This window comes from Zalophus californianus, chromosome 10 (assembly GCF_009762305.2).
Source record: "Zalophus californianus isolate mZalCal1 chromosome 10, mZalCal1.pri.v2, whole genome shotgun sequence".
Lineage (NCBI taxonomy): Eukaryota > Metazoa > Chordata > Mammalia > Carnivora > Otariidae > Zalophus > Zalophus californianus.
Window position 1 is genome coordinate 21,212,332 of NC_045604.1, and position 13,063 is coordinate 21,225,394.

Sequence of the window (13,063 nt, forward strand, 5' to 3'; positions counted from 1 at the left end):
TTTCTACTGAAATGCTTGATGGGGAAACCATTTGAATATTCCATTGTACAGTTCTGTTACCTGAAACCAAGTAATTGCTCTGAGGTTATTTATTGTGGAGGTTCTCTGTTTGTCCTTCCCAATCAAAACATTTAAAGCCGGGTACAGCAGAGCTGATTTTTGAAGAATTAACAAATTAAACTTATTCAGGTAAACCACTAACGTCTCTTGCTCCTCCTCTCTACCGCTCCCCGCTTTGCAAGTTATTAAGTAGTTCTGGTAAATTCTAAGCAAACTAAGAATGACTCATGAGGAAATCCTGCATCCTTGCACTCTTAAATAAGAAGGGCTCTGGCGCATTACAGCTGGAAGGTCTTGGTGTTTCCCTCTATCTCAGCAGAAGGAGATCTGTGATTTCTGTTCTAGAAGGAAAAGCAGCCAAGGACTCCGGAGAAATAGCTTGCAACCCCACGGACAGACCCAATCAGGTATCTTTTGGTGATCAAAAATGTACGCCCTGTTAAAAAGACTGTCATCTGATAGTCACTTTCTCCGGTTCCTTCCCTATTTATCGTTCATTCCCAAACGGGTTCCAATCTGCCGGTAGGTACAGTAGGTCACACCACCTGTCCCTGAATCGTCACAGTTCCTCCCTTTCATCTTTTCCTTCCCCCCAGACTAAACCGAATCGCAGAGCGGAACAGGTGAGGGTCTCCCAGCGGCCTCAGTTTGCCAACCAAGAAATGAGGTGTGGGAAGAGGGCGCGCTCTCAAAAAGGGGGGGAAACATCTTAATTCAAAATAAGGCAATTGCACCCAGGTTCGCCACAAGCAAGTTTTTCCCGGTGGGGAATCAGCACTCCCCTTCGCGGTTTGGAGCACGTAAGCGTGGGGGAGGGGAGGAGAGGGCGAGCGTCCCCGCCGGGCCGCAGCCAACTTTGGCTCCCTCCCTTCGCCGCGGGCCACCACTCCTTGGCAAAGGTCACCGGCCGTGGCTCGCAGGGAGCCTTCTCAGCCTGATCCCACACCATCACGGCTAGCCGCCGCGTTCGGCCCGAGTGCGTACAAAGCAAAGGCCGCAGACGTCAGCGAACCTCGCTTCGAGACCCTTCGGCGGCTCCCGTGACTACCGCGGGCCGGGGCCAACCCCGCCCTCGGGCCCGTCTGCAACCGACCAATTAGTGCCCTATGGAGGCGGGACCGGCGGCGTGAGGCCCCGCCCCAGCCCCGCCACCTCTAATAAACGCGGCGGTGCGCGCCCCACCGCAAAGAGCTGCAGCTCCAGCAGGGGGAAGATAATGCAAAGTGTCATGTTCCTGGCTGTCCAGCACGACTGCGGATCCATGGACAAGAGCTCCGGCAACAGCCCCAAGAGCGAGGAGAAGCGGGAAAAAATGAAGCGGACCCTGTGAGTACGGCCTTCTTCTCTCTCCCGTCACTCGCTGCGGACCTGGCTCTCCCGGTTTGCTGCAAACCTGATACATTCGGGCTCAAAAAAAAAAAGGGGGGGGGGAAGAAAACTATGTAACCTGCGCCTCTGCAGGAAAAAAAAATGGAAAAGGTCAATTTGCTATAAATAAGGTTAAATCTGTGTGGTGTGTACTGATTTTGTTACGTGAGCGAAGGGCTCTCGGGTAGTTTAGGAACAGAAAATTTTTGATATGGGGGCGGTGGTAGATGCGCCTAAGAAATTGCGGGTTGCCCCCCCCCCCCGCATTTAAAATAACATCCGAGAGTCCTGCGGCTGAAGCGCATCCCCAGCAATGGTACCTTGCATTATAAGTTTTGATCAACTTACACAGCTTCTGAAAGGAGTATTTTGGTCGATTCTGATTATATTCGTTTTAAAATCGTTTTTGTTTTTTAATGGAACTGCATATCTCAGCCACTAAAGACTGAAATCATTGTTATGCATCATCTGCTTAAAATGAGGGTTGTAGTTGGGGGGGGGGCTCAATCACACACACCCACCTCCCTCAAGGCTTCTAGTGTGGTCCAGAGCCTCCTGCTTAAGGGTAGAAGGGAAATGAATACCGACTGGCTCCAGGCCGCTCCACTGTAGGTTTCACGTATGAAATGTCTCAGAATTGTAATTAAGGCTGCAGAAAAACTGCTGCCTTTTGTGGACCAGAAATAGCATCTGCCTTTTGAAGTATGCCAACTACCTAATAATTTTAGGTAGTCTTACCCTTAGTTATAAAGGTAGTACTTCTGTTCAGATGAATGGATGAAACTAATTGTGTTCAGCACATAGGTGCTAGGTTTAAATGTAAAATGAGTAAGACTGACTTGAAGAGTTCTTGTTTTGTCTTATTTAGTTTGTAGCTACTGGGTGACTTTATTTGATTAAATGCCTTCAGCTGCAGTAGCAATTTAAAATGTTGCCACTTAGTGAATGTTTTTTTTTTTTTAGATTAAAAGATTGGAAGACCCGTTTGAGCTACTTCTTGCAAAATTCATCCTCTCCTGGGAAGCCCAAAAATGGCAAGAAAAGCAAACAGCAAACCTTCATCAAGTAAGTTGAAAATCTTGTACTTGCAAATATGAATAGCTAGCTGCTGTGCTGAAAAGAGGAACTCTGGTGTGCACAAGCTAATGCGCAGACTTTCTTTTGTAGGCCTTCTCCTGAGGAAGCACAGCTGTGGTCAGAAGCATTTGATGAGCTGCTAGCCAGTAAATGTAAGTTAACCTGTTGAATTTGATCCATTTCAAGTATCACACGTGTAGAAAGGTGTTCATACAACAGAAGAGCAGATTGCCCAAGGGGAATTCAGCTTTACAATCACTAAAAATATAATGCCTATTTTTCTCCTTTATTTCCTAGTATTTAACCATGGAAATGCATGGTTTATTCACTGTAGGTAGGAAAGAGAAACTAGCCAAAATTGTAGTGGCAGTTGCTTTTCCTTGAGGTTGAATCAGCTTTTCCACTGCATACAATGTTTCCAGGGAATTTAGGTTCCCCTATAAATATTTGCATTAATAGCAAAGTTAAGTATTTCTATTTTTGTAGCAGTGTGCCAACTTAAGCATTTTGCCTATTAGCATCTTAGTCTTTAAAGAGCCAGATTCTGAGGATTACAAGTTTGAGTGAAATCGAGAAAATTGCTATCATCCAGAAATAATAAAATATAAGGGTGGGAGAATGGTAGGTCTGGAAAAAAATTAAGGGATTAATTGGTCACCCACTTCACATTCTGTATGCTTTTTTTCCCCTCCCTTTTCCCCAGATGGTCTTGCTGCATTCAGGGCTTTTTTAAAATCTGAGTTTTGTGAAGAAAATATTGAATTCTGGCTGGCCTGTGAAGACTTCAAAAAAACCAAGTCACCCCAAAAACTGTCCTCCAAAGCAAGAAAAATATATACTGATTTCATAGAAAAAGAAGCTCCAAAAGAGGTGAGGGGGGACAAAAAAGTTCTTCATTGCAGCATATTTTGAACATTCTTAGCACCAAACAAAAGACATCAAATTAAATTAAGGGGGGAGGAGTAAAATTGTTTTTAAAAACTAATTCTAGTTTTTAATTAGATTAATTTCATTTCTTCAATGACCTGGCTAGTGAAGCTCATCACATTATAGTTTTTGCTTCTTGTTTTCGAATATCAAATAGGTGTCAATCTCTAGCTCTGATTATGGAATAAACCACTTTTTTTTTTAATTTCAGATAAACATAGACTTTCAAACCAAAACTCTGATTGCCCAAAATATACAAGAAGTTACAAGCGGCTGCTTTACAACTGCCCAGAAAAGGGTCTACAGCTTGATGGAGAACAACTCTTATCCCCGTTTCTTGGAGTCAGAATTCTACCAGGACTTGTGTAAAAAGCCACAGATCGCCACAGAGCCCCATGCCACATGAGATGAGAAAGGGAGCCCAAAAGTGGAGGACATTTCATTTTTTGCCTAAGGGGAAAGGCTGTGACCTGCCAAAAAGACTGACCTTAAACTTAGCCTGGGTGTTCAGGAAACATCACTCAGAACTACTGATTCAGAGTTATTGAATCAGGAAGCTGGTAACTGTCTAGGAGAAGCTTGTATTGGGACAGCTTCCGTAGCTGTGTCCAGAACACAGGGAAAAAGTGGTCTGCATGTGATGGGTCTCACACTGGGAAGGCAGGAATGTGAGACCCCAAGGTATGATGTGATACTGTTGGTCCAAAAACATTTAAAAAATCAAGAGGTCTGGGATTATTTGGCCTTAGCTAGCTGGCTGTGTATCTTTCCCTAAATCAGTCCATGTTACCACATAGTGGTTTTAGTTTTAGTTATTTAGGAATAAGTAATATTAAAATGTTTACTGTGTGCAAGGGTGTTGAAGTTCTTAGGACTACAGATCATCAGTACTGTTGTCTCATGTAACACTAAAACTGAAACGGTCTGTGTTTGAATTGTTAAGTGGTGTAATAGAATGAGTGCTGTCGTGTAGGAAACTACATTGTCCATGATGAGTGCCAAAAACTGTCCTGAAGGCAGCTAAACTTTGACGTGGTCTTTGAATACTTTTAATAAATTTATTTTGATAAATAATGTTGAATATTGGTTCAGATGTAGAGACTTTTGTGGGTTGTGCGGCGGGGGGGGCTGTTAAACTGGAAATATGTTAGATACAAGGGAAACCTTTCCAGTAATGAAGAGGCAACCCAGGTGATGTGCCTATTCAATAAGAATTGACAGTGCTCAGAAGGGATAGGAGTATGTCTTCCCTGCAATTACCTCTTTTTTAAACCTAATAAGCATATGAAGACCAAGAGAAGTCAGACCACCTCCTTAGAACCACCCTGGGATCAAACTTTCTCATATAACCTTGTTAAAAAAAAAAAAAATCAAGTTTATTGTTAATGAAAAAAAAAAAAAAAAACTGACCTTAAAGCCCTTCAAGGGTATCTACCAAAGACTAGCTAAGAAGTACTATGATGGAGACAAAGCATCAGAATATTTCACATAATTCAACTTCTCAAATGAAAAAAAATAAGGTGAATGTAGGCCTGCCTTTTATATTTCCCTTGGTTCTAAATTCCCCCACAGGGTACTGGCATGAACTTCCAAGATGCATACCTGAAATTGTTCACCTCCATGATCAATACAAAAATCAGAATTTTCCTGACTCTCCTGCCTTCGTTTGGCCAATAAAGAATCTGGTCATGTTACTTTAGCTAATGATGAAGGCAAAAGAAGCACACTTTAGTTTCTTAATCTAAGAATGTGATTTTTTCCAAGTTGATAGGGCCTTGAATCTGTTATTTTTCAGACTGGTTATTTAGAAAAGGAATACTCTTCTCCAGGAGGCTTCTTTTCCAACCTCCCTGATTACAGTCTTAATTTTAAAAAAGAGTAAGAGCCCTCATCTCAGATTTGCAATACCTGAGCCTAAGTAATAATTTCTCATAGCTTTGTGACCTCGGAAGCCCTCAACTTCCCTGGTTCCTCAATGTACACCCTCCTTTCTATCCCACTGCCCATGAGGTAGTAAGGAGTTTCAGAAATTGTAAAGCACTTAAAAAAAAAAAAAAACCTGATCTGCCAAAAGAAAAATCGACGGGCGCCTGGATGGCTCAGTCGGTTAAGCATCTGCCTTTGGCTCAGGTCATGATCCCAGGATCCTAGGATGGAGCCCCATGTCCGTGGGTGTCCTGCTCAGCAGGGAGTCTGCTTCTCCCTCTGCCCCTCCCCCAGCTCGCGCACGCTCTCTCTTCCTCTCTCTTTCTCTCTCTCTTAAATAAATAAAATCTTTAAAAAAAAAATTGACACCCCCACCACCCCCACCACCCCCATAGTTTAAATACTGTTTTCATTGTGCTTCCACTAATTTTCATTTTAGCCAAAGTGTCTGGTACTGACAGGCATAAGGTCCATGAGAGACTGCCTCCTGCATTCCTGCATCACCAGCAATGAGGATATTACAGAACAGGTGCTCTGTAAATAGTGGTTGAATCAATGAATTCTGAAGGGTTATTGACAGAGACATTTCTTAAGAGAATAAATATGCCGGGTTTGCCTATGCCTTAATTTGGAAAGGTTTTGGCCAACAGAGAAACTCAGGAGTCATGCCATATATTCGATTCATTACCAAGTCCTATTTATTTTAGCTCAAATATGTTTCTAGCCTACTTTCCGTGGCCACCCTGAACAAAGATGACAACATCTGATGCATGTTGAGACTCCCCTCATTCTTACCCCTTCCCCCATGTGTCCCCTGCTTTTTAACTCTGGTAATCCTTTCAAAACATAAGCCTGATCGCAATTGTCTCTTGTCGCTTATAAACCCTTGACAGGTTTTCCAAACAATTAGGATAAAGGCATTATCCCTAATATGGCCTAACACCTGCATGGTTTGACCTCTCCTTCCACTCCAACCCCGTGTTCGCCATGTTTCCCCAGCTCTGCTGGCCACACTGACCTACTCCCGTTCCCACTGCAGGTCATATGCCCACTGGTTCACAGAGCCTTTGCACGTAGTAGTCCTTCTGCGTGGAATGCAATTTTAGCTCTTATTCATCATTCACAAATCAGTGCAATCGTCACTTCCTTGGGGAGCTTTCCCTGACCTCCTTACCTAGGTCAGATCCCTTTTTAGACATTCTCATAGCACCAGGTTCTCTAATTTAGAGTGCTAATAGAATTCTCACTAATTTGTAGGATTATTTGATAATTCTATGACTTCTTCTCCAGATTGTGGATAGCACAATTTGAGGGCTGTTTTTTGCTGCTCATTGCTGAATCCCAACACTTTGCCTGACACCAGTGGAAGCTGCATAAATCATTGCTAAATAAATGATGGAGTATTAAAAAGTCTTATAAGTTTTGATGAAACAAGAAGTATCTACCAATGCACAAGGAAATAATTACAAGGTTTTAAAAGGCCCATTGGCTCAAATGTCTGAAAATATCTGTAGAGTTTTACCTTTGGCAAAAAATCAATACCTCTTATTCAGCATGTTCTCTATAACTTTTGGCCTTTAATCAAAGGAGAAGCCAGATTATAGTAACAAAAAACAAGAGTTTTGAGTTTTTCAGGGCTGCTAAAAGCAAAAGCTTTATTCAGGTGGTATTTTCCAATGTTCTCTAGTGTGGAACAAACAGAAATAGATTTAAAATTAGAAGGCACATACCTCCACAAATAAATATTACTTAATCTTCCAGTTTCTCAGAGTTCATGCATTTAGGATCCACAGCCTATTCATTTTGATAGTATTTCATTTTTTCATATATTTTAAGCTCAGGAGCATTTCAAAATACAGCAATTTCAAGCAGTCCCACTGGAAAAAAAAATAGAATTGTGTATTATCTGTCATGTGAGCATAGGGAGGCAAAAGATGAGTTTCAGGGGCATGACTTAAAGCACTCACTCAAAATTTCATAGGAAATGGGTCTTTGGTAGAAGGTTTGTTTGCGTGTTTGTCTGTTTTGCCACAATGTTTGATCAGTGCCAGCAGTGATTCTCTTACGGATGGGGGTGCATTGTGCATTTGGACTTTAGGAAAGCCCCACCCTGTGCCAGGCCCTAGCCTGTTTCTAACTTTGTTTTCCTGTGTTAGACAATCGCAGATTTAAAAAAGAGTTAGTTTGACTTACAGAGAACTTGGCCACTATTAAACAGTGAGCTTTGACCTTCACGGAGATTTCTGTATACTGGCTTAGATGCCTTTTGACAACTTTGGAAAACAAGTTTTCATGTTGTTGTCAATAGCAAGGAGATGAGGTTTATTTTTGGCATTCTAGCTAAGGAATAACTTGGAGTTGCTTGAAGTGACAATAACAGCCCAAAAGAGTGTCTCCTGTGACCTGACTGGTAAAAAAAAAAAAAAAAAAAAAAAAAGGAATCACTTGCAGGGTAAGAGGTGCATTCTAGATTAAGGTGACAAGATTCAACAAAGTTCAGATATTAGTCATTTTGGGCCCATGGTCCAGCATGACCAGAACACACTCTGCAGAGGATAGGACCCAGGATGGGTGTAGAAGTGTAGCCCAGGACCAGGTGATAGAAGGTTTTGAATATTAAAGGTTGGGATTTTATTCTGAGGCAATAGGTACCAATCTCAACTAAAATTTATAAAAATAACTTGGGCAGCAATTTGAAGGATGAATTGGAGGCAGGGAGATGAGCTAGGAGACTGCACTAATAGCCCAGACAAGAAATGCCATGTGCCAAACCAGGACAATGCTACCCAATAAATAATTCAATGTGACAATAGCAGATTATACATCACCTGCACTATGCAGAACAGTGGTCTATGCCATAGAGGGAATAAATATAAAGACATGTAAGACATACAGCTTGTCCTCCAAGAGGCACCCATTAAATATCTCACAAAATAAGGGGCATCTGGATGGCTCAGTCTGTTCAGTGTCTGACTCTTGATCTCAGCCCAGGTCTCAATCTCAGGGTCATGAGTTCAAGCCCCATGTTGGGCTCTGTCCTGGGTGGGGAACCTCCTTAAAAAATATATATCTCATGAAATAATGTACAAAAGTTAAAACATAAGGTGGGCTATGACTGGTGATTAATTACCAAAAGAAAAATGCAAATACCCTTAGCTATGATCAGTCAGGAACAAAATGAAGTGGCATTTTTGATGAGATTTAAAGAATGAGTAGATTTAATAAGGATGAAAGAGAGAGAATTCAGGGTGGAGAAACAGTTTAAATTAGGGGAAAGCAAATTTAGATCTTGTATTGTACTATGACATTTGTGAAAAGCAGATACTTTTTGTGAGAATGTATATTTGAAAGCTATTTTGTTGATTCGGTTTTTTTGGCAAACATTTATGCGGGGTTTCTCTGGACAAGGAAGATGTAAAAGAGCAAAAGAAATGGTCATCTACTGAGAAGGACAGGAACAGAAAAGCTGGAAGCTCAAGCTCAAAACTAAAAGCTACACTTTATTTTTCTTAAAAACAGATTCCAGTGAGGTGATCAACCAGCCTAGTCATCAGGCTCTATGAGATCTTCCTTCGGGATATCCCAGGCATCTTTCCCTTCTCCTACTATAGCCCAGCCTACACATCGTGGTCGTCATCCCTTCAACCACACCTGAACAGACCTCAGGTTCTGCATCCTGCTTCTAACTCATTCACTAGACTGCCATTTGAACATTACTCTCCGCACATCACTCTTATGACCAGAAAATATATGAACTTTCTGGTACCTCCCACATCAAGGTAAACTCCAATACCTAATGATAAAAATTCTCCACTATTTGTTTTTTCTGCCTAGCCAGTCTTATTTCCTCACCACTGACCAGGAGCAACCAATGCTGGATTTTCTTATTTTTCCTGAGATATACCATTTTTCTCCCATTATTAGATCAAATTGTCCCCCTTGCTTAGAACTGCTCTCCCTTCCCTTAAGTTTGACCCATTTCTCAAGGCTCAGATCAAGTCTCACCTCTATGAAAGGTTGCCAAGGGTGTGTCAGTATCTTCCAACTAAATGGTCAATAACAGTACCATTTTGGCTTATTTTACTTAATTTTCAGAGTAATTAGTAAGGTTCCAAACATGAAAGATACTCAGTACCCATGATCATTGATTGACTGATTAGCTCATTGATTGATTGGTTCACAAACTCTTCCATAAAAATGCACGCAGTGAAAAAAAAAAATACAAGCAGCAATATAAAAAAAATTTTTTCAGGAGTCTGCAAAGCTTTTTATTTTAGCTCTACATTTTTACCTTGCAAATTTAGAGGGGGAAAAAAACTAAACTATGTGGCTCTTGGATAAGATCCTAACATTAGATTTTCTGGAATCCCAAGTTAATCTGATATTTATATGGTTTAAAAAGTACACTGACCTATATGGAAACTTCCCTTAGGAGTGAGGCTTGTGTGTTTACTTAGCTGGTGTATTTCTTAGACATGTACAGACGTCATATCAAAGTCAAAATAATGAAAAAGAGAAAAGAGCCAAATAGGAAAGTGAGAAGAAACTATTTGCTGAAGGAACTTGGTTTCCTTGGTTGTTGTTTTGTCTTTTTTTTTTTTTTTAATGCATTTGCAACTTCCAGTCTCAGAGACCCATCCCACTTCCATCCCAAATGATTCTGTCAGTCTTTAGCTTTGGAATGCAACCACAAATTTTCTACAGTAAGTGCATTTTGAAACTGCAATACTGAAAAAACTAAGAAAATATGCAGTTTACATGACCTGTGGTAGAGTCTGAGAAAAACCAGATATAAAGCTTTGCTTTCACAAGCAGGTGGTGCTAGGTTGACCTTTGCCCTCCCACAGGGAAGTTTATGACATTAAATCTCCATTTGGCACAAACCAGTGCATTCTCATACAAAGTGATTTTACAGAAGTGGCCATTGAGCATGGTAACCTCAATGTCGGGACTTAAAGTTCTACCCCGTTCTTAGTTCTTCTACTTCTGTTTTCAGATTCCAGAACTTCGCAAACCCTGTGACATTCCACAAAAGTGCAAGTAGATGATTAACATTGTAGGACAGCTAGTAACAATAATTTCAAAAACAATTTTGGTCTTCATACAACAATTTTTAGGAAAAAAAAGTCAATAATCCATCTACTATAGAAAATGTGAATATTGATGAAGTATCTCTGAACTTTGAGTCATTTTTTTTAAATCCAGAGAATGTAGAAAGAACCCAGAAACAACACTGAAGATAAAATCAGAAAAGTAGTGCTATCCAGCAAAAAAATATGCCACATATATAATTTTTAATTTTATAGCCACATTAAAAGATGCAAAAAGAAACAAATGAAGTTAATTTTAACAGTATATTTTTATATAACCCAGTATACTCAGAATAGTACTGTCATTGCAACATGTGATCCATATAACAAATTATTAGATAGGTTATATATTTTTTCTTATTAAGTCTTCAAATTAAGTCTTCTTAAGTCTGCTGTGTGTTTACACTTACAGCATATTAAAATGCACACTAGTCACATTTCAAGTGTTCAGTAGCCACGTGTGGTCAGTGGCTACCTTATTGGAGAGCATAGCAGTAAAGGCTGAGTCTGAGGTGATAGATCATAAACCAAAATAAATTTATACTTTGTCTTATTTTTTTTCCAATGCCCAAAATACATTTCATAGCCACTGGTTCTCAAAATTCTTTACCACCATGTTGCCTTTAATTAGGAAAAGTGTCTTCTATTTCCCATATGAAGGTAATAAAGCTAGATTCCCACCTCTCTTACTTGCTGTGTGACCAAACATGGACATATTATGGAACATTTTTCTGTCAGGTTTTATTTATTTAAGTAATCACTACCCCCAACATGGGGCTTGAACTCAGAACCCTGAGATTAAGAGTCACATGCTCTTCCGACTGAGCCAGCCAGGCACTAACTTCACAGTCTCTCATCTAGAAAACAGAGGAGTAATAGACTCCCTTACAGGTTTTTTGTTCTTTTAATTTTTTTTGAAATAAATGGATTGATATGTGCAAAATGTTTATGGCGGTGCTAGCAAACGATGCTTAATAATAATATTATTTAAGAGTTACCTATTAACACTACTTTGCATCATTTTCTAGACATGATGGAGATCAGTAAATATTGTTGACTGGAAGGCCACTAACTCAGTTAAACGAAAATCCTGTCTTGAGTGAACCAGTTTCTCAAAAGAACTGACTCCTTTGCTCATTATAATTTTTTTAAATTTTTTATTGTTATGTTAATCACCATATATTACATCATTAGTTTTTGATGTAGTGTTCCATGATTCATTGTTTGTTCATAACACCCAGTGCTCCATGCAGAATGTGCCCTCTTTAATACCCATCACCAGGCTAACCCATCCCCCTACCCTGCTCCCCTCTAGAACCCTCAGTTTGTTTTTCAGAGTCCATCGTCTCTCATGGTTTGTCTCCCCGCTGTCTGACTTACTCCCCTTCATTCTTCCCCTCCTGCTATCTTCTTCTTTTATAATTATTTATTTTATTTTATTTTATTTTATTTTATTTTATTTTATTTTATTTTTTTGGAGAGCATGAGTGGTGGGGGAGGGGCAGAGGGTGAGAGAATCTCAAGCCCACTCCGTGCTGAGCTCCAAGCCTAATTTGGGGCTTGACCCCACGACCCTGAGATCATGAACCAAAATCAAGAGTCAGATGCTCAACAGACTGAGCCACCCAGGTGCCCCCAGAATTATTAGAATTAGAATTAGAATGTTGCTTTCATGCGTTCAACAATATTCATCCAGGTGCCCAACAGAGCAATGGACAAGATCTATGATCTCTGCCATCAGGGGAACTTCTGCTTCGGTGGATTGCCCCTGCATATTTCCCTTACTTCCATCTAGCACTTGGATGATTTTGTCTGCAAGTAGTAGAAAACCCCAAACTGGCATGAAAAATACAGAAATTCAAAACTAGGGTAGATACGAGTCCTGGTGCGCTCAGACCTCCTGCTGTTGTTCGGCACTCCCTTTCTCTCAATCCTCCTCTATACTTCAGTTTTGTCAACACAGTGGCTTCCATCATGGTCACAAAATGGTTGCCATTAGCAAGGGCAGCGATGGACACCAAAGGATTGCTTCTCCAACTATAGGGAAAAAAGTTTATTTCTTAAGTCTAATTAGATCAACTTGTTGCAGTCCAGAGAAGAAATCATACACAAATTGACTTAATGCTGTGTTTCTGAATGATCATGGGTAAAGGGTATAGAATCACCAGGATTCAATACTAGTCTTTAGTCTAGGAGAGGGATCATGCCTGGGGAAGGATGGGTAGCTGAAAAAATTTAGGGTTTTTTTAGAAAGGAGGAGCTGAAATTGTGTGGTCAATCAGCAGTGTCTATTACACAATTCTGAGAGGAACTTGTATTGGTATATTGTTCCCAAGTCACTGAAGGGGCAGTCTATGACTCAGTAAGCACTTGAGGATGTCACAAAATGGGTCACTGCACCAGAACACACATGATTTTTATCCTGACAACATGAATTGTTGTCTTTATCATTTCAAACATGGCTGGAAAGTATTAAAGGAGCAAATAAGTCTAATACAAGGAATAGCTTTAGAAATCTGATTTGCAGCTCCACTTCCTAAAATTTTGTGTGTGGAAATGTCCCTTCTATGAGCCACAGTTTTCTCATTCAGCTCATCACTTAGCCTCAAGTTTTG

The 13,063-nt window shown here is 40.4% G+C and overlaps 1 protein-coding gene and 1 long non-coding RNA gene across 2 annotated transcripts in view; one reads left to right on the top strand and one right to left on the bottom strand.

The window, feature by feature from the left end:
• The first annotated feature begins 337 nt into the window (after nt 1-337).
• RGS2 (regulator of G protein signaling 2) lies at nt 338-4,513 on the top strand. Its single transcript, XM_027611782.2, has 6 exons — nt 338-467; nt 657-1,386; nt 2,392-2,493; nt 2,596-2,657; nt 3,209-3,375; nt 3,644-4,513. The coding sequence occupies exons 2-6, from the start codon at nt 1,277-1,279 to the stop codon at nt 3,836-3,838; spliced, it is 636 nt and encodes a 211-aa protein (XP_027467583.1). The 5' UTR covers nt 338-467; nt 657-1,276; the 3' UTR covers nt 3,839-4,513.
• Nucleotides 4,514-7,160: 2,647 nt separating this feature from the next.
• Nucleotides 7,161-13,063, bottom strand: part of LOC113932514 — a 49,278-nt gene continuing 43,375 nt past the window's right edge. Inside the window, exon 3 of the long non-coding RNA XR_003523090.1 lies at nt 7,161-7,235. This is a non-coding gene — a long non-coding RNA (uncharacterized LOC113932514). The remainder of the gene's footprint in view (nt 7,236-13,063) is intronic.

Coding starts and splice junctions, on each gene's coding strand:
- RGS2 (XM_027611782.2), top strand. CDS start 1,277: ATGCAAAGTGTCATGTTCCTGGCTGTCCAGCACGACTGCGGATCCATG. Junction 1,387..2,391: donor GAAAAAATGAAGCGGACCCT/GTGAGTACGGCC, acceptor TTTTTTTTTTAG/ATTAAAAGATTGGAAGACCC. Junction 2,494..2,595: donor AAACAGCAAACCTTCATCAA/GTAAGTTGAAAA, acceptor TTTCTTTTGTAG/GCCTTCTCCTGAGGAAGCAC.